Source organism: Carcharhinus amblyrhynchos, chromosome 1 (genome assembly GCF_965287045.1).
Source record: "Carcharhinus amblyrhynchos chromosome 1, sCarAmb.v2.hapA, whole genome shotgun sequence".
Classification (NCBI taxonomy): domain Eukaryota; kingdom Metazoa; phylum Chordata; class Chondrichthyes; order Carcharhiniformes; family Carcharhinidae; genus Carcharhinus; species Carcharhinus amblyrhynchos.
In genome coordinates, this window is record NC_137324.1 from 1896767 (window position 1) to 1915664 (window position 18898).

Consider the following 18898-nt stretch of genomic DNA (forward strand, 5'->3'; position numbering starts at 1 on the left):
GGGTGGTGAATCTCTGGAATTCTCTGCCCGTTGAAGTGGTGGAGGCTGCCTCGCTAAATATTTTTAAGACGCGGGTTGATGGGTTTTTGATAAGCGAGGGGATTAAGGGTTACGGGGAGAGGGCGGGAAAGTGGAACTGAGCCACGACAGATCAGCCATGATCTTATTGAATGGCGGGGCAGGCTCGAAGGGCTAGATGGCCTACTCCTGCTCCTATTTCTTATGTTCTTATGTTATGTTCTTATGTAGAACTGTACGCAATACTCCAAGTGCGGCCGCACCAGAGTTTTGTATAGCTGCAACACGACATCACGGCTCCGAAATTCAATCCCTCTACCAATAAAAGCTAACACACCATATGCCTTCTTAACAACCTTATCAAACTGGGTGCCAACTTTCAGGGATCTATGCACATGTCTCCCGAGATCTCTCTGCTCGTTGACACTACCAAGAGTCCTTCCATTAACCCTATATTCTGTCCTCCTGTTACTCTTTCCAAAGTGAATCACCTCACACTTTTCCGTATTAAACTCCATTTGCCACCTCTCAGCCCATCTCTGATCATCACCTCTTAACCTTCTTCTCTCTAACGAAAACAACCTCAAGTCCCTCAGCCTTTCCTCATAAGACGTTCCCACCATACCAGGCAACATCCTGGTAAACCTCCTCTGCATCCTTTCCAATGCCTCCATATCTTTCTTATAATGCGGCGACCAGAACTGTACGCAATAGTCCAAGTGCGGCCGCACCAGAATTTTGTGCAGTTGCAACATGATCTAATGGCTCTGAAATTCAATCCCTCGACCAATAAAAGCTAAATCCCTCTCAAACAACAGATGGGGTCTCGTCTAACTCCATAGTATCATCTGGAGTTTCTGATCTGGTCCCTAACACAGTAAAGAAGAGAAAACACAGTGAGCTATCAAGGTTTGACAGAGAGTCCAGGCACTCGTCTTAATTCCTGCGGGAATACCACCCAATGGCAGCACACTCAGTACGTGACTCAATGCTTTCCCTCACACTCTCCATTCGGACATTATAGCTACATCACCACACTGGTCCCTGTCACCTCTATTAGGTTGCAGCACATGGATCCATCAGGGTCTCATTGGCACTAAACACCCACATTTCCACAGTCCCCAAGCTCTGCACCCCCCCACCTCCCCACCACTCCACCCAAACAAACTTGGCGTCATGTTAGAGGGCAGTCAAGTGGCTCATGCGGCCAGTGTTTGCCTCCAATGGAGGTCCTTGCTGATGCATTCTGCCATGGAGTGTGTGATGATAGAGCACCTTGCATGGGGGGGGGGCTCATCAGTATTATCTATGTAATGTTGCAGCCTTTCTATGAATGTCAGATCAATGCTTGGGACATACTGTAGAACCACAAAAGTTACAGCACAGAGGGAGGACATTTGGCTTATCTTGTCCATGCCAGAGTGAGGACACCAGATGCTCTTTCTAATCCCTCCTTCCTGCACCCAGCCCACCGCCTTGTAGCTTACAGCATTTAGGGTGCAGATCCAGGTACTTTTTTGAAGAGTTTTGATGTCTTTGCCTCCATCAACAACTTGGGCGTGAATTCTACACCCACTAGCCTTGCAAAGGTTGCAATTCCATGTTGGAAGGTGCAGCAGTAGATAAATGTGTTTCTGCACAGCGAGGCTCAGTTAGACCAGCCTTGACGTAAATTAAGCATTTTCAGTGAGGTGTGCTCAGATCTTGCAGCTTATCAAGTATCACTGATATGAGTGTAAAGAATATGTTTGTCAGAAAAAGAAACTAATAAGATTGTGTGTGTGTGCACGAGTGCAGGTTTGTGAAGGAGGGTTTGAGCATGTGTATGGGAGAGATCAGAGTGCGTGAATGACTGACAGCTTGCATAAAAATTCAGTTGATTGTGGTCTAAACAGTGTACAAACACTGCATCAAGTTATTTTTTTAAATACATGGCCTAACTCTGAGCCAACAGCATGATTACCCAGGGAACACTGTAATTAAACAGAGAAACAAAGACACAGAAACAGAGATACACAGACACATAGAAACAGACTCACAGAGACACAGAGAAACAGAGAAACACAGACACATAGAAACAGACTTACAGAGAAACAAAGAAACAAAGGCACAGAGAAACAAAGACACAGAGACATGGAGAAACAGAAACAGAAACACAGGGAAACAGAGACACAGAGATACAGAGACACAGAAACAAAGAAATACAGAGAAACAGACACGTACACAGAGAAACAGAGACATAGAGACATAAAGACACAGAGGTACAGAGGCACAGACACAGACAGAGACACAGAGACAAAGAGATGCAGAGACACAGAAACAGACACAGAAACAGAGAGAGACACAGAGAAACAGACACAGAGGCACAGAGTCACAGAGAAACAGAGTCACAGGGACACAGAGATGCAGAGAAACAGAGTCACAGAGACACAGAGGCACAGGGAAACAGAGTCACAGGGATACAGAAGTACAGAGACACAAACTTAGAGGCACAAAGACACAGAGGAACAGAGACACAGAGAAACAGACACGGAAACAGAGAAACATAGAGACACAGAGAAAAGAGACACAGAGAAAAGAGACACAGAGACACAGGGAAACACAGACACAGGCTTGCCCACAGAAGACAGAGAGTGACGGTAAAAGGGTGTTTTTCTCAGTGGAGGTCTGTAAGTAGAGATGTGATACGGAGATGCGGACATTGGACTGGAGAAAGAGATGTTCCACAGGGAACAGTAGTGGGACCTCTGCTGTTTGTAATATATAAAAATGATTTGGAAGAAAACATAGCTGGTTTATTAGCAAATTGCAGATGATACTAAGATTGATGAAGTTGCGGGTAGTGATGAAGATTCTCAGAGAATATAGCAGGATACAGATAGGCTGAAAATTTGGGCAGAAAAATGGAAATGGAATTTAATCCAGACAAATGCAAGGTGATGCATTTTGGTAAATCTAATTCAGGTGGGAGCTATAAAATCAATGGCAGAACGATCAGGAGTATAGAATCACAGAGACCTGGGAGGACAGGAACACAGATCCTTAAAAGTGGTAGGACAGGTGAAAAGGTGATGAAGAAAGCATATGGCATGCTTGCTATCATCGGATGGTCATCAAGCATAAAAATTGGCAAATTGTGTTACAGTTGTATAAAACATTGATTCAGCCACATTTGGAATACTGCGTCCAATTCTGATCATAGAACATAGAACATTACAGCGCAGAACAGGTCCTTCGGCCCACGATGTTGCGCCGACCAATTAAAAAGCAATGACCCCCTAACCTAAACCAATCCCTTTCCATCCATAAACCTATCCACGGATCTCTTAAACGCCCCCAAACTAGGCGCATTTACAACTGCAGCAGGCAGGGCATTCCAATCCCTCACCACACTACCAGAAGGATGTGGTGGCTTTGGAGGGAGTATAGAAAAGGTTTACCAGGATGTTGCCTGCTATGGAGGGATTGAAAAAAGATTGAATAAACTGGGATTGTTTTTGCTGGAAAGATGGATGCTGAGGGGTGACCTGATAGAAGTTTATAAAATTATGAAGGACATAGATAAGGTGAATAATTGGAATAATTGGTTGAATTTCTGATGCAGATGGAGGATGAGAAAGTAGGAACCTGTGTCCTCTGTTTGAACAGAGGGAAGTATGATAGGATGAGAGTGGAATTGGCGAATGTAGACTGGGGGCGCAAATTGGTTGGTAGGACGGCTGAGGAACAGTGGAGGATTTTTAAGGAGATCTTTTTGGTACTCAGAAGGAATATATTCCAATGGTAAAGAAGGACCGTAGGAGAAGGGATAACCAGCTGTGGTTATCGAAGGAAATAAAGGAGAGTATTAAATTAAAAGCTGATGCGTTCAGAGCGGCTAAAAATAGTGGGCGATTAGAAGATTGGGAAAGATTTAAAAAGCAACAAAGAATGACTAAGGAAGTGACAAAGAAAGGAAAGATAGAGTATGAAGCTAAACTAGGTCTAAATATAAAAAATAATAAAAGTTTTTTACAAATATATAATGAAGAAGAGACTGGCTACAGTGAATGTTGGACCCTTGGGGGACCAGAGGGGGGATTTAGCAGTGGGTAACGAGGAAATGGTTGAGACTTTAAGTAAGTTTTTTGTGTTGGTCTTCATGGAGGAGGACACAAATAGCTTGCCGGATATGAAAGAGAGAAAGATGGTAGGAGATGAGGTCCTTAATGCGATTACTGTCACGAGAGAGGTAGTGCTTGATAGACTAACGGGACTGAAGGTAGACAAGTCCCTGGGACCGGATGGAATGCATCCCAGGGTTCTGAAAGAAATGGCAGAGGTGAGAGCGGATGCCTTAGTAATTATTTATCAAAATTTGCTGGACTCCGGGGAAGTGCCGGAAGATTGGAAAACGGCTAATGTTACGCCGCTGTTTAAAAAAGGTAGCAGATAAAAGGCAGGGAATTATAGGCGAGTTAGTTTAATGTCCGTAGTTGGAAAAATGCTAGAATCCGTCATCAAAAAAGAAATAGCGAGACACCGAGAAAAGAACGGTTTGATCGAGCAGACGCAGCACGGATTCGTGAAGGGGAAGACGTGTTTCACAAATTTACTGGATTTCTATGAGGATGTGACTCGTGCGGTAGACGCCTCCACCACTTCAACGGGCAGAGATTCACCACCCTTTGAGTGAAGAAGTTCCTCCTCAACTCTGTTCTAAACTGCGCACCCCTTTATCTTGAGGCTGTGTCCTCTAGTCCTGCTGTCCTTTCTAAGCGGGAAGAACCTCTCCACCTCTACCCTATCCATCCCTTTCATCATCTTATATGTCTCAATAAGATCCCCCCTCATCCTTCTAAACTCTAACAAGTACAAGCCCAGTCTATTCGGCCTCTCTTCATAGCTCAACCTCCTCAACTCCGGTATCAGCCTAGTGAACCTCCTCTGCACTCCCTCCACGGCCAAAATATCCTTGTGTAAGTGCGGTGACCAAAACTGCACACGGTACTCCAGCTGCGGCCTCACCAGTGCCCTATACAGTTGCAGCAAGACCTCCCTACTTTTATATTCAATCCCCTTCGCTATGAAGGCCAGCATCCCATTTGCCTTCCTGACCACCTGCTGCACCTGTAGGCTGGGTTTTTGCGACTCATGCACAAGGACCCCCTTGCATTGTTGTGCAAGGCTGAATAGAAACTGAGTAGCATTCTGTTTTTCTCAGCTGTATGCATTGTATTTCTTGGGGATTGGTATTTGTGTCAAAGAACCAGTTCATTATATAGAAGCATGGGAGGATTCTTTGTGCCTATCTCATTACTCTAGGGGGAGGTGATGGCTTAGTGGTATTATCATGAGGCTGTTAATCCAAAAACTCAGCTAATGTTCTGGGGACACGGGTCAGAATCCTGCCATGGCAGTTGGCAGATTTTGAATTCAAAAAAAGTCTGGAATTAAAAATCCACTGATGACCAAGAAATCATTGTCGATTGTTGGAAAAACCCATCTGGATCACAGAAGTTCTTTAGGGAAGGAAATCTGCCATTCTTACCCGGTCTGGCCTACACGTGACTTCACAGCCACAGCAATGTGGTGACTCCTTTGTGTCAGGGGGACTAGCTGAGGTAAATAGGGATAGGGCCTGGGTGGATTATGGTCGACGCAGACTGGATGGGCCAAATGGCCTCAGTCTGCACTCTAGGGATTCTATCAACAAGACTGAGAGGATTGGCAGAAGCTTGTGAATTTGGGTTGATGTTTAATGGGATGCTCAGATACCATAATAAGTATGCTAAGATAAGTATGAAGGCCTGCCTCTAATGTAAGAAAGTCTCATGCTCTCAGTCTCATTCAGAGTCTGTCAGTAAGATCATAGGGAATTGTGGGTGCTTTGAGGCTCAGATATCTGTCCAAATTCATCCATGCACTTGAGAAAGCTCAGCAGTAACTGTGCTGTAAGAGTATGGGAGTTTCTGGTAGTCTGTACTTACCCTCACCCCAGATCTCCTGGCACTGCTTATCTGCAGACTGACAGATCCCATCGCTGCAGTATAAATTTCCATTGCTGCATGCGTTGCCATCTTTCAGAAATACATTGACGGGGCAATCTGAGGAGTTTCCTGTGCAGAACTCTGGCAAGTCACATTCTCCCCTCGATGGTCTACAAATGGTCGCCGCTGGAAGAAACTGCAGAATAAAGGCAGCAACTGGAATTCACTGATATTTTAACAGAGCAATTTTTCTGATGAAGTAGAAGTGAGTGGGAAATAAGCTTATGAATTTGCTGATAACCAGATGTGTCAGATGTAATGTGTCTCGGTACAGTTACAATTCTAGTTAATGGTATAACTGAACAAGAAGATCCAAGAATGGAAGGCCTGGCTCAAAAGGCTACCTTTTACTTTGATTTAGAAAATGGGGAGCAACAGAGATACAGGAGTGCCAATTAGCTTTTATAAAATCAATAAACATTTATCAAGCATGGAAAGTTATATTACAATATATTTTGTTATGTACCAGGGCAGAATGGTGGCAGTGGTTAGCACTGCTGCCTCGCAGCGTCAGGGACTCGGATTCAATTCCTGGCTTGGGTCACTGTGTGTGCGGAGTCTGCATGTTCTCCCCTTGTCTGTGTGGGTTTCCTCTGGGTGCTCCGGTTTCCTCCCACAGTCTGAAAGATGTGCTTGTTAGGTACATTGGCCATGCTAAATTCTCCCTCAGTGTATCCAAACAGGCCCCGGAGTGTGGTGGCCAGGGGATTTTCACAGTAACTTCATTGCAGCATTAGTGTAAGCGGCATGGTGGCAGTGGTTAGCAGCATTGCCTCAGAGCACCAGGGACCCGGGTTCAATGCCCAGCTTGGATCACCGTTTGTGTGGAGATTGCACATTCTCCCTGTGTCTGCATGGGTTTCCACTGGGTGCTCTGGTTTCCTCTCACGGTCCAAAAATGTGTGGGTCAGGTGGATTGTTCATGCTAAATTGCCACTTAATGTCAGGTGGACTAGCTAGGGTAAATGCATGGGCCTGGATGGGATTGTGACCACTGCAGACTCAATGGGCCAAGTGGCTTCTTTCTGCATGTCAGGATTCTATGAACAAGGTTGAACCATCTGGCAGAAGCTTGTGAATTGATGCTTAATGAGATATTAAGATATCACATGTGGGATAAATAATGCAACCATACGATCATGCCTGATGACAGAGACCCATCTGGATGGCAAACAAGAGGTGCACCTGGTCTTAGGTTGGACAAGGCAGCGGTGGGGGGGGGGGTGGTTGCATATGAGTTGCAAGATATTCCGATGGAAGTGGACATCCACGCTAGTTCAACTGAATTCAGGGACCACCACTTGACTGCAGCCAATTACATAGCCTTCTTCAGGGAGGATCCAGAAACAAGTAAACCCAGGTCTACCCGAAGTGCAGTCCCAAAGCAAAGCCAAGTCAACAGTCCCTTCAGAATCCCCCCCAGTGAGGCATTGTGATTACTGCCGGTATGCAGAGTCGGAGTAGCTAAGTAAACTTTCAGAACCTAGATTGAGGAAAATGACACCTAAGCTGTTGTCCAAGACAGGTCACACCCTGGAAGCCCTCCTACATCTGACAGGGAACAATTTAACTGCATAGCAATGTCCAAATCGGAACCAACAGAGACAACGGTAAGATGAAAGGGACACCCAGTAGTAATGGAGGTTGACGTAGGCATGGCCGTATCGGTGATTGAAGAATCAGTGTTCAGTGAAATTCACACTGGACTCCAACCCTGAATATTAATTAAGACTGAGGGCTTATACAGGAGAACCTGTATAAGAACCTCCTTATACAGGAGGCATGCCTTATGAAGATAGGTTGAGGGAGCTAGGTCTCCTCCCTGGAGAGACAAAGGTTGAGAGGTGACCTGTAAGAGGTTTATAAGATGTTGAGAGGAATTGATAGGGTGGATCCTTGGAGGCTGTTTCCCAGGGCTGAAATGGTCGCTACGAGAGGACACAGATTTAAGGTGATGGGGAGCAGGTACAGAGGAGATGTCAGGGGTAAGTTTTTCACTCAAAGGGTAGTGAGTGGTGGAATCGGCTGGGTGGTAGAGGCAAACTCGCTGGGGTCTTTTAAAAGACTTATGGATGAGTACATGGGATTTAATGGGATTGGGAGTTATAGACAGTTCTTTGGCCTGGTAGGTATGGATGTGATCGGCACAACCTGTGGGCTGAAGGGCCTGTTTGTGCTGCAGTGTTCTATGATCTATGTTCCAACCTCTGAGGGATGTGGCGATGAATTTTGTTCTTGTCTCTTACGGAAAGCAACTGATTAGGTTACCATCAATGGTGATGGATGGGCTGAGCCTAATGGGGTGAAACTGGCTGAGAGAATCCACCTGGGTTGAGTAAGCATCTTCCTGTTCAAAAATGGCTGCTTGGGTGAAGCCCTGCTGAAATACCCAGAAGTGTTCCAAGAAGGGACAGGAACCATAAAAGGAGCCAAAGCGACATTACAAAATCACAGGACTGTCCTAATCAATGTGTAAAGTCAAACTGATAATATTTGCTTTAAGGGAGAAAGTGGAAACAGAAATCAGAAGACTGGAACGAGAAGGTATGAAAAAAATCTGTCCAATTTACGGAATGGGCAGTACCACTCGTGCCTATTTTGAAACCAAATGGTTTAGTCTGTCATTGTGGGGATTTTAAACAAACGAACCATTATTCACAGCTGGACAAATACCCGATTCCCCGACTGAGGTTTTCCATATAAAGTTGGTTCATTCTCAGAATTCGATATGAGTCATGCTTATTTGCAATTGCAACTGGATGAGGATTCACAGAAATATTCCACAATCAATACTCAAAGGGCCTCTATCAATACACAAGATTACCTTTTGGGGTGTCACCACCTGATCGATCTTCCAGAGGATAATGGTCAACATATTGGAATGTTCATTTCAGATGGTCTTTTACCTGGATGACATTCTCATTACAGGTAAAACAAATGCATAACATGACAGAACCGGAGTGGGGGGAAGTTCTTGTGAAAAAAAATGACATGGGAGCGAGGCAACTTCTGGTGAGCAATCCCCAGCTTTCCCTCTAATTCCATCCTTTAATCGCTTTCCGAAGGCCAGCTCATTAAGGAGGGAGAAATGTGTCTTCCTGATACCTCAGTGATCTATCTGGGCTATAAAGTGGAGAAGTCAGCTCCACGTCCTTTGGAGGATAGGACGCAGGTGATTAAAGATGGCCCAGCTCCCATGTCCATCCATCCTAAGGCTAGTGATGCACTCCGGAAGATCTATAGCAAACCGGGTTTCCATCTTGGTTTCACTACACCAACTTCTAAAATGGGTCAAATCCAGGAATGGTCCACCCATCAAGACCCCGATTTTAAGAGAATAAAGCAACATCTGTCATCATTGAATGTCTCAGTACATTCAGATCCTAGAAAAGAGCCTAGTGTTAACCTGTGATGCGTCTCCATAAGGCATCAGAGTGGTATTAGTATATAGATGACCAAATGGAAAGGAACACCCAATAGCAGGTGCCTCCAGGACCTTGGCAGTAGTAAAAAGAAAGTACGCCTACATTGAAAAAGAAGGGTTGAAGGTAATACTTGGAGTGAGGAAAGTTAATCAATACCTTTATGGACAGAAATTTGTGATTGTTACTGATCACAAGCTGTCACTGGGACTACTGCGAGAGGACAGAGAGGTGCCACAAGTAGCATCGGCTCCGATCCAGCAGTGAGCACTATTATTGGTGGCTTACAACTATCAGTTGGAGCATTGGCTGGGACGTCAAGTGGCAAACGGTGATGCCTTAAGTAGGCTACTTTAGCAGACAACCCACCAATAGCAACCAAAGTAGAAGAGATGGTATTGATAGTGAATTCTGTGGATACTCTCATATAATATAACTCGCACATAATATATGTCCTTGGACACACAAGGACCCTGTCCTCGCAAAAGTTAAGCACTCAATACTGACAGGGGAAACGGGAAGGTCAGTTCAGCCTCAGTTCCACTCTTAGTGGAGTAGGAAAGAGCAGTTCATGGTGGAAGACAGAAAACTGCTATTGGGGACACCATGGATCAGCCAAAACATGCAATACTGGCTGAACCACATCACGGTCACCCAGTGGTGTCCAAAACGGAGGTGCTGGCCAGCAGTTATGTTTGGTGGCCCGGAATGGACGCGGACATAGCGACATTTGTGGGTTGGTGCCAGCAAGTTGCCACCAGCAGTTCCCCTATAGCTGTGAGAATGGATGGTAGACCATAAACACAGCTGCATGTGGATTATGCAGGTCCATTCATAGCTCAATATTCTTGGTCATAGTGGATGCCTACTCCAGGAGGATCAATGTACACAGGGTACATTCAGTGACAACAACAATAAAGGCCCAGAAACTTTGCATCTCATTTGTGACACATGGATCGCGGAGGTGCCAATCTCTGACAATGGACTGGCTTTCGTCAGCTAGGAGTTCACCTGGATCATGAAGCCTAATGGGATTTGACATATTAGGACGGCACCATTCTGTCCATTGAATGGCCTCGCAGAGAGAGCGGTCCAGACTTTAAAAGCTGGTGTGATGTTAGCGTACCTTTAAGATATTTTTTTAAAATCAGGCTCATGAGAACATAAGAAACAGGAGCAGGAGTAGGCCATCTAGCCCTTCAAGCCTGCCCCGCCATTCAATAAGATCATGGCTGATCTGAAGTTCATCAGTTCCACTTTCCCACTTTCTCCCCATAACCCTTAATTCCCTTGTCTATCAAAAACCTATCTACCTGTGACTTGAATATATTTAGCGAGGTAGCCTCCACCACTTCAACAGGCAGAGAATCCCAGAGATTCACCACCTTTTGAGTGAAGAAGTTCCTCCTCAACTCTGATCTAAACTGCACCCCTCCTTATCTTGAGGCTGTGCCCTCTAGTCCTGCTATCCTTTCTAAGCGGGAAGAATCTCTCCACTTCTACCTTACCCATCCCATTCATTATCTTATACCTCTCTAAGATCCCCCCTCATCCTTCTAAACTCCAACGAGTACAGACCCAATCTACTTAGTCTCTCTTCATAGTCCAACCCCCTCATCTCCAGTATCAGCCTAGTGAACCTCCTCTGCACTCCCTCCAAGGCCAATATATCCTTCCGCAAGTGCGGCGACTAAAACCGCACACAGTACTCCAGCTGCGGTCTCACCAGTACCCTGTACAGTTGCAGCAAGACCTCCCTACTTTTATATTCTATCCCCCTCGCTATAAAGGCCAGCATCCCATTCGCCTTCTTGATCACCTGCTGCACCTGCAGACTGGGTTTTTGCGACTTGTGCACAAGGACCCCCAGGTCCCTCTGCACTGTAGCATGCTGCAGCTTTTCGCCTTTTAAATAATAATCCCTCCTACTGTTATTCCTGCGAAAGTGGATAACCTCACACTTGCTAACATTATACTCCATCTTCCCAGTCCTCGCCCACTCGCTCAGCCTATCCAGATCTCTCTGCAGACTTTCCACACCGTCCACGCAATTTGCTTTTCCACTCAACTTCGTGTCATCAGCAAATTTTGTCACCCTACACTCAGCCCCCTCCTCCAGATTATCTATATAAATGGTAAATGGCTGAGGCCCCAGCACCGATCCCTGCGGCACTCCACTAGTCACCAACCGCCAATCAGAATAGCACCCATTGATACCAACTCTCTGCTTCCTATTAGACAACCAATCCTCTATCCACGCTAACACCTCACCCACAACTCCGTGCACCCTAACCTTCTGTAGCAACCTTTTATGAGGCACCTTACGAAACACCTTTTGGAAATCTAAAAACACCACATCCACCAGTTCCCCTCTGTCTACCGCACTAGTCACATCCTCATAGAAATCCAATAAATTTGTCAAACACGACTTCCCCTTCCCGAATCCGTGCTGCGTCTGCTCAATCAAACCATTCTTTTCTAGGTGCCTCGCTATTTCTTCTTTGATGATGGATTCAAGCATTTTTCCAACTACAGACGTTAAACTAACCCGCCTATAATTCTCTGCCTTTTGTCTGCTACCTTTTTTAAACAGCGGCGTAACATTAGCCGTTTTCTAATCTTCCGGCACTTCCCTGGAATCCAGTGAATTTTGGTAAATAATTACTAAGGCCTCCACTATAACCTCTGCCATTTCTTTCAGAACCCTGGGATGCATTCTATCCGGTCCTGGGGACTCGTCCACCTTCAGTCCCATTAGTCTATAAGGCTGTCTCAGCCTTAACTGATATCATTGTTGCCAAGCTGTCTACGAGGAGTTCTTTTATTGTTCCTTAAGTGGCTGAAATGGGAGCCTCATGTACCTGCTGGGATTAGTTTTCTAACCTTGTATTATTCGGGGGAAAGCTGGTTGGCAGGTCAGGTGACAGGTGCTCTTTTATCTTCTGTTTTGAGCTGCTGTTTAGTTTAGTTTTAGAAGTGATGTGAAGCTGGAAAAAAGAGTCTCTCTCATTCTTTCTCTCGCTCCCTGTTTTTTGGAAATCCTGCTGGTTAGCTGAAAGCAAGGCTTATTGTCTTCCTGGAGTAAAGAATCTGGTATTAGTGGCTTGACCAGGGTCTCTCCTTGGTTTTCTGGGAAGCTGTTCTGACTTCAACCTGTTCTGGGTGTATCAAGAGACTACTCGAACTTACAAAATTGAGTTTTCAATTCTCCAACCAAAGGGCTCATTTCCAGTATCACATAAGCTTTAGTCTGTGTTGTGTTGAACCAGTTTCAAGGATTTTGTCTATGGAAGGTTATGGTTTGAGTGCATTGTCTTAGATATATTTGTTGAGGGTTATACATTGTCATGTTTGTTTTGTTTTTGTTTTTAACTGATAAAGGTTATTGCTCATTTTCTTTCCATACATGTTAATTATATTTTTAAATAAACTTTGCTGGATAAAAGTTGAATCATTGTGGGTCGAGGTAAGGAGTAGTCAGGGGAGGAAGACACTGGTGGGTGTGGTCTATAAACCCCCAAATAATAACTTTGTGCTGGGGTGGACGATAAACAAGACAGCTCAATCATTTCCACATGACTTGTCTTCACAGAATATTACGCATCCGTTGACAAGACAAAGTACCAGACACTGAAGTTCTCTCTAGAGCAAGTCTACCATCAGTAGATGCTGATGAGAGCGCAGAACCGGTGGGCAGGTCATGTCATCCGTATGTCAGATGAGCGCATACCCAAGCAGCTCCTTTTTGGGGAACTCTCTGCTGGAAGACGCTCGCATAGACGGCAGAAGAAACGTTTCAAAGGCACACTCAAAGCCTCCCTGAAGTCGCTTGACATTGACACGAACACCTGGGAAATGCTGGCACAAAACCGCCCTCCTTGGCCTCAGTAGGACTAGGGGGCACAGCCTCAAGATAAAAGGGGGGCGGTTTAGAACGGAGTTGAGGAGGAACTTCTTCACTCAAAGGGTGGTGAATCTCTGGAATTCTCTGCCCGTTGAAGTGGTGGAGGCTGCCTCGCTAAATATTTTTAAGACGCGGGTTGATGGGTTTTTGATAAGAGAGGGGATTAAGGGTTATGGGGAGAGGGCGGGAAAGTGGAACTGAGCAGCGTCAGATCAGCCATGATCTTATTGAATGGTGGGGCAGGCTCGAAAGGCTGGATGGCCTACTCCTGCTCCTATTTCTTATGTTCTTATGTTCTCATCCACAAAGGCCGTCAAGCTCACAAAGCAAGGTGTATTGCTGAAGCACAATTTAAGCATGAGATGTGCAAGTCCAGAGCCACCAGCGCAAGAACTACAGTGTCTATCCAAGTCTGGCTAATATGTCCCAGGACATTCCATGCCCGAATTAGCCTGATCAGTCATCTTCGACAAACCGCAACCAGCCTCAAAATGACTAATGGTTTTGACATCTTCATCGACGACAATGGACGAACAACAAAGGCAAAGTGAATAAGAATAAGGATGTTGGAATTCTGATAAGAAGAGAGAGATGTTGCTGTTTGTCATTTTCATAAATGACCTGGATGAGGAAGTGGAGGGATGGGTTAGTAAGTTCGCCGACAGTACGAAGGTTGGTGGTGTTGTGGATAGTCTGGAGGGATGTCAGAAGTTGCAGCGTGACACAGATAGGATGCAAGACTGGGCGGAGAAGTGGCAGATGGACTTCAACGCGGATAAATGTGTAGTGGTCCATTTTGTCAGGACTAACGGGATGCAGGAGTACAATATCAAGGGTAGGAGTAGTTGAAGAGCAGAAGGAACATAAGAACATCAGGATCTTGGGGTCCGGGTCCATAGGACTCTTAAATCGGCCTCGCAGGTGAAGGATGTAGTCAAGAAGGCGTATGGTGTACTGGCCATCATTCATCAAAGGGTTGAGTTTAGGAGTCTGAAGATAATGCTGCAACTTTATAAAACCCTTGTCAGACCCCACTTGGAGTACTTTCTGGTCGCCTCACTACAGGAAGGATGTGGAAGCTATTGAAAGGGTGCAGAGGAGATTTACAAGGATGTAGCCTGGATTGGGAGGCATGCCTTATGAAGATAGGTTGAGGGAGCTAGGTCTCTTCTCCCTGGAGAGATGAAGGTTGAGAGGCGACCTGATAGAGGTTTATAAAATGTTGAGAGGAATAGATAGGGTGGATTCTCAGAGGCTATTTCCCCGGGTTGAAATGGTCGCTACGAGAGGACACAGGTTTAAGGTGCTGGGAAGCAAGTACAGAGGAGATGTTAGGGGAAAGTTTTTCACTCAGAGGGTGGTGAGTGAGTGGAATCGGCTGCCGTCGGTAGTGGTAGAGGTGAGCTCGCTGGGGTCTTTTAAAAGACTTCCGGATGAGTATATGGGATCTAATGGCATTGGAAGTTACAGATAGTTCTGTGGCTTGGTAGGTATAGATGTGATTGGCGCAACTTGTGGCTGAAGGGCCTGTTTGTGCTGTAGTGTTCTACGTCTGCTGTTTCACATCCAACTGGTAAGATACAAAGAAGCAATTTCTGCCAGCAAGAGTATCCTACCCAACTGAGCTGACTGACTCAGTCTCTGTGTGCCTACTTTATTTTGCAACACCTGCACCAACATGTCTAAGCGCACGGTGACACAGTGATTAGTACTACTGCCTCACAACACCAGGGACCTGGGTTCAATTCCCAGCTTGGGTCACTGTCCGTATGGAGAGTTTGCACGTTCTCTCTGTGTCTGTGTGGGTTTTCTCCGGGTACTCCAGTTTTCTCCCGCAGTCTGAAAAATATTCTCCCTCAGTATACCCGAGCAGGGGCCAGAGTTTGGTGACCAGGGGATTTTCATAGTAACTTCATTGCAGTATTACTGTAAGCCCACATGTGACACTAATAAATAATTTTTAACATTTTGAAAACTTTGCTCCATGTGCTCAGGTTTCCTCCCAGTCTAAAGATGTGTTGGTTGTGTTGATTGGCCACGCTAAATTGCCCCTTAGTGTCGGGGGGATGGGGGGTGGCTCGCAGGTTAAATATATGACATTACGGGAATGGGGCCTGGGTGGGATTGTTGTTGGTGAAGGCTCGATGGGCTGAAGGCCTCACTCTGCACTGTAGGATACTATGAATATCTATGAAAAGAGTGTCCGATAGCAACTGTCTTCAATCATCTGAACTCATCTACGTAAAATAATTTCTCATTAGAATCTCATCTTGGATTGCGGAACACACTAAAACCAATATTAATTCTTCTGTGGTATGCTGTAAAATTAATTTCTCTGTGAGTTCCTTTGCTTTGTAGAGTGAGGCACTGCAGACTCTCCTTTTGCAGGTTTTAAACACAAGGAGTAAATTAATCTTTTAAGTTAATCCTTACTTGACTTTGCTGTGGATTTTTAGTAAAATTGGATCACAAAAATAATGGGATTGGGCAAACTCACCACCCTGTATTCTTTCAAAACCAATTCAAACAACTTCTGCTTACAGACAGGTGGTAAGAAGGAATCAGTGCAGTTTGAAGAGTCTTCCTCCTGTCTGTAACCGTACCAAAACATGTTCAGTGTGACACTGAGTGATCCAAAGAGATCTTACTTTGCATTCTCCACAGCAGGGACCGGTGGATGAACATTTTGCACCAGGTTTAAATTTACAGTTCGATGGCTCACAGCAGGAATCTGAACATTCCTGAAGGCAAATCAAATACAGAAAATGTCACTTACTGGGGTGACATCTTAACTTGATAAGAGAAGTCATAATAAGTCAAGGCTGAGAGGATAGTTTCAGACAGTGTTGGAGAACCTCGGATAGTGAGTGGGCCACAAGATTAACTAAAATTGAATACATTTAATTCACAATGAATTATAGACTATTCTTAGTCATTCATGCATTAATAGAACTATCAACTTCAAATTGTAAAAACAGAATAAACAGTTACATTTTAGAGAGAGTGCCTGATTCTCACAGTCAATGTTGTGTGTAACCAGCATGCACATCACTTTACCTACCCTTGCTTTGCACACTTATCACTTCAGTCATACTGGTGGGAAAGAAACTACATAGATGGAAATCAATGCAATGTGGCAGTCCTGTACATGGGCAGCAGTCAATGAAATGACTCATGGATCACACTCAGCACATGTGGCCCTCAGGACGCAGGTTGCCCACTGCTGATGTAGAGGGAGCTTTACTCTTTCTAACACATGCTTCACCTGTCCGAAGAGTGTTTGATTGGATTGTGTAGAATATTAATTCATGTTATATTTGCTCTGAGACTGTTTGATGGGACAATGTACAAAGAACAAAGAACAACACAGCACGGGAAACAGGCCCTTCGGTCCAACGAGCCCACGCTCGTAGAGGCAGCTTTATTCTGTATGCATCCACTTCAATATCTAGGACTATTTGAGAGCGCAGTTTGGAGAATTTTATGGTGTACCTAACCTGTGTTGCACCTACCCCTGTTTCATTGGGCAATATAGAGGAAGCAATGTTCTTTTTGATTTATTATTGTCACATGTATAAACATACAGTGAAAAGTATTGTTTTTGCATGCTATACACACAAAACATACCATTCATAGAGAAGGAAATGAGAGAGTGCAGAATGTAGTTAAAGTCGTAGCAAGAGTATAAAGAACGATCAACTTAATGTGAGGTCGGTCCATTCAAAAGTCTGATGGCAGCAGCGAAGAAGCTGTTCTTGAATTGGATGGTACATAATCTCAGACTTTCTTATCTTTTTTGTGATGGAAAAAGATGGAAGAGAATATGTCTGGGAAGTGCGGGGTTCTTGATTATGCTGGCTACTTTGCTGAGGGAAGTGTAGACAGAGTCAATGAATGGGAGGCTGGTTTGAGTGACGGACTGGGCTAACTAAAATCTAAGGTCAACTTTTTGAAGGGTCACAGTGATTAACACTGCTGCCTCATAGCGCCAGTCCGAATATGTGTAGAATAGGTGCATTGGCCATGCTAAATTTCCCCTGATGTCTAGGTTAGGGGGATTAGTGGGATAAATGTGAGGCGTTACAGGATAGATCCAGGATGGGCCTTGGTTGGATGATTTTTGAGTGTTAGTGCAGACCCAATAGGCCGATAGCTTCCTTCAGTACTGCAGGTATGAGTCATTGACGGTAAAAGGTGCTGTATGAAACAGAGGGTCAAAGGATGTCTTCTGAATACATTTTGATGGGAAATTAAGTCACTTGAGACAAACGGTTCAGCGCATCAAGTGGTGTGCCACATTACTCAGTGCTGGGGCCACAACTTTTACAATTTTTAAATTACTTGGATGAAGGGACTGAAGGTATGGTTGCTAAATTTGCTGATGACACAAACATAGAAACACAAAAAAACAGAAGCAGGCCATCTGGCACTTTGAGCTTGCTCCGCTATTTATTATGATCATGGCTGATTCAATACTCTTCTCCCCCATATCCTTTGATCTCTTTAGCCCCAACAGCCAAAGATAGAAAAGTAAATTGTGAAGAGGACATAAGGGGGCTACAAAAGGACATGGATAGGTTCAGTGAGTTGGTGAGGATCTGGCAAATGGAGTATAATGTAGGCAAACATAAAAACAAAGTTATTTTTCATTGTGCAATTCTTTTGTCAATCACCTCAAATCAAAGAACAAAGAAAGTTACAGCACAGAAACAGGGCCTTCAGCCTTCCAAGCCTGCACCAACCATGCTGCCTGACTGAACTAAAACCTCCTAGCCTTCTGGGGATATGTATTTGTCCAGAAGCCCCTTAAAAGTCACAATATATCTGCTTCCACTACCTTCCCGGCAACGAGTTCCAGCCACCCACTACTCTCTGTGTAAAAAACCTGCCTCGTACATCTCCTTTAAATCTTGCCTCTCACACCTTAAATCTATGGCCCCTAGTAATTGACTCTTCCACTCTGGGAAAAAGCTTCTGACGATCCACTCTGTCCATGCCTCTCATAATCTTGTAGACTTCTATCAGGTCGCCCATCAACCTCCATCGTTCCAGTGAGAACAATTCAAATTTCTCTGACCTCTCCTCCATACCAAGCAACATTCTGGTAAATCTTTTCTGTACCCTCTCCAAAGTCTCCACATCCTTCTGGTAGAGCGGCAACCAGAATCGAACACTGTATTCTAAGTGCAGCCTCACTAAGGTTCTACAAAGCTGCAACATGACTTGCCAATTTTTAAACTCAATACCCCAGCCAATGAAGGCACGCATGCCGTATGCCTTCTTGACGACCTTCTCTACCTGCATTGCCACCTTCAGTGACCTGTGTACCTGTACACCCGATCCCTTTGCCTATCAATACTCCTAAGGGTTCTGCATTTACTGTATATTTCCTATCTGTATTAGACCTTCCAAACTGCATTACCTCACATTTATCTGGATTAAACTCCATCTGCCATCTTTCTGCTCAAGTTTCCAATCGATCTATATCCTGCTGTATCCTCTGATGGTCCCCATCGCTATCCACA

The 18898-nt window shown here is 44.8% G+C and overlaps 1 protein-coding gene across 1 annotated transcript in view; it reads right to left on the reverse strand.

The window, feature by feature from the left end:
* Nucleotides 1-18898, reverse strand: part of LOC145348462 (disintegrin and metalloproteinase domain-containing protein 12-like) — a 313921-nt gene that overhangs the window by 91376 nt on the left and 203647 nt on the right. Inside the window, exons 13-14 of the mRNA XM_080196650.1 lie at nt 16022-16114; nt 5988-6183 (exon numbers count right to left, since the gene is read on the reverse strand). Of these exons, the coding sequence (XP_080052776.1) occupies nt 5988-6183; nt 16022-16114 (289 nt within the window). The remainder of the gene's footprint in view (nt 1-5987; nt 6184-16021; nt 16115-18898) is intronic.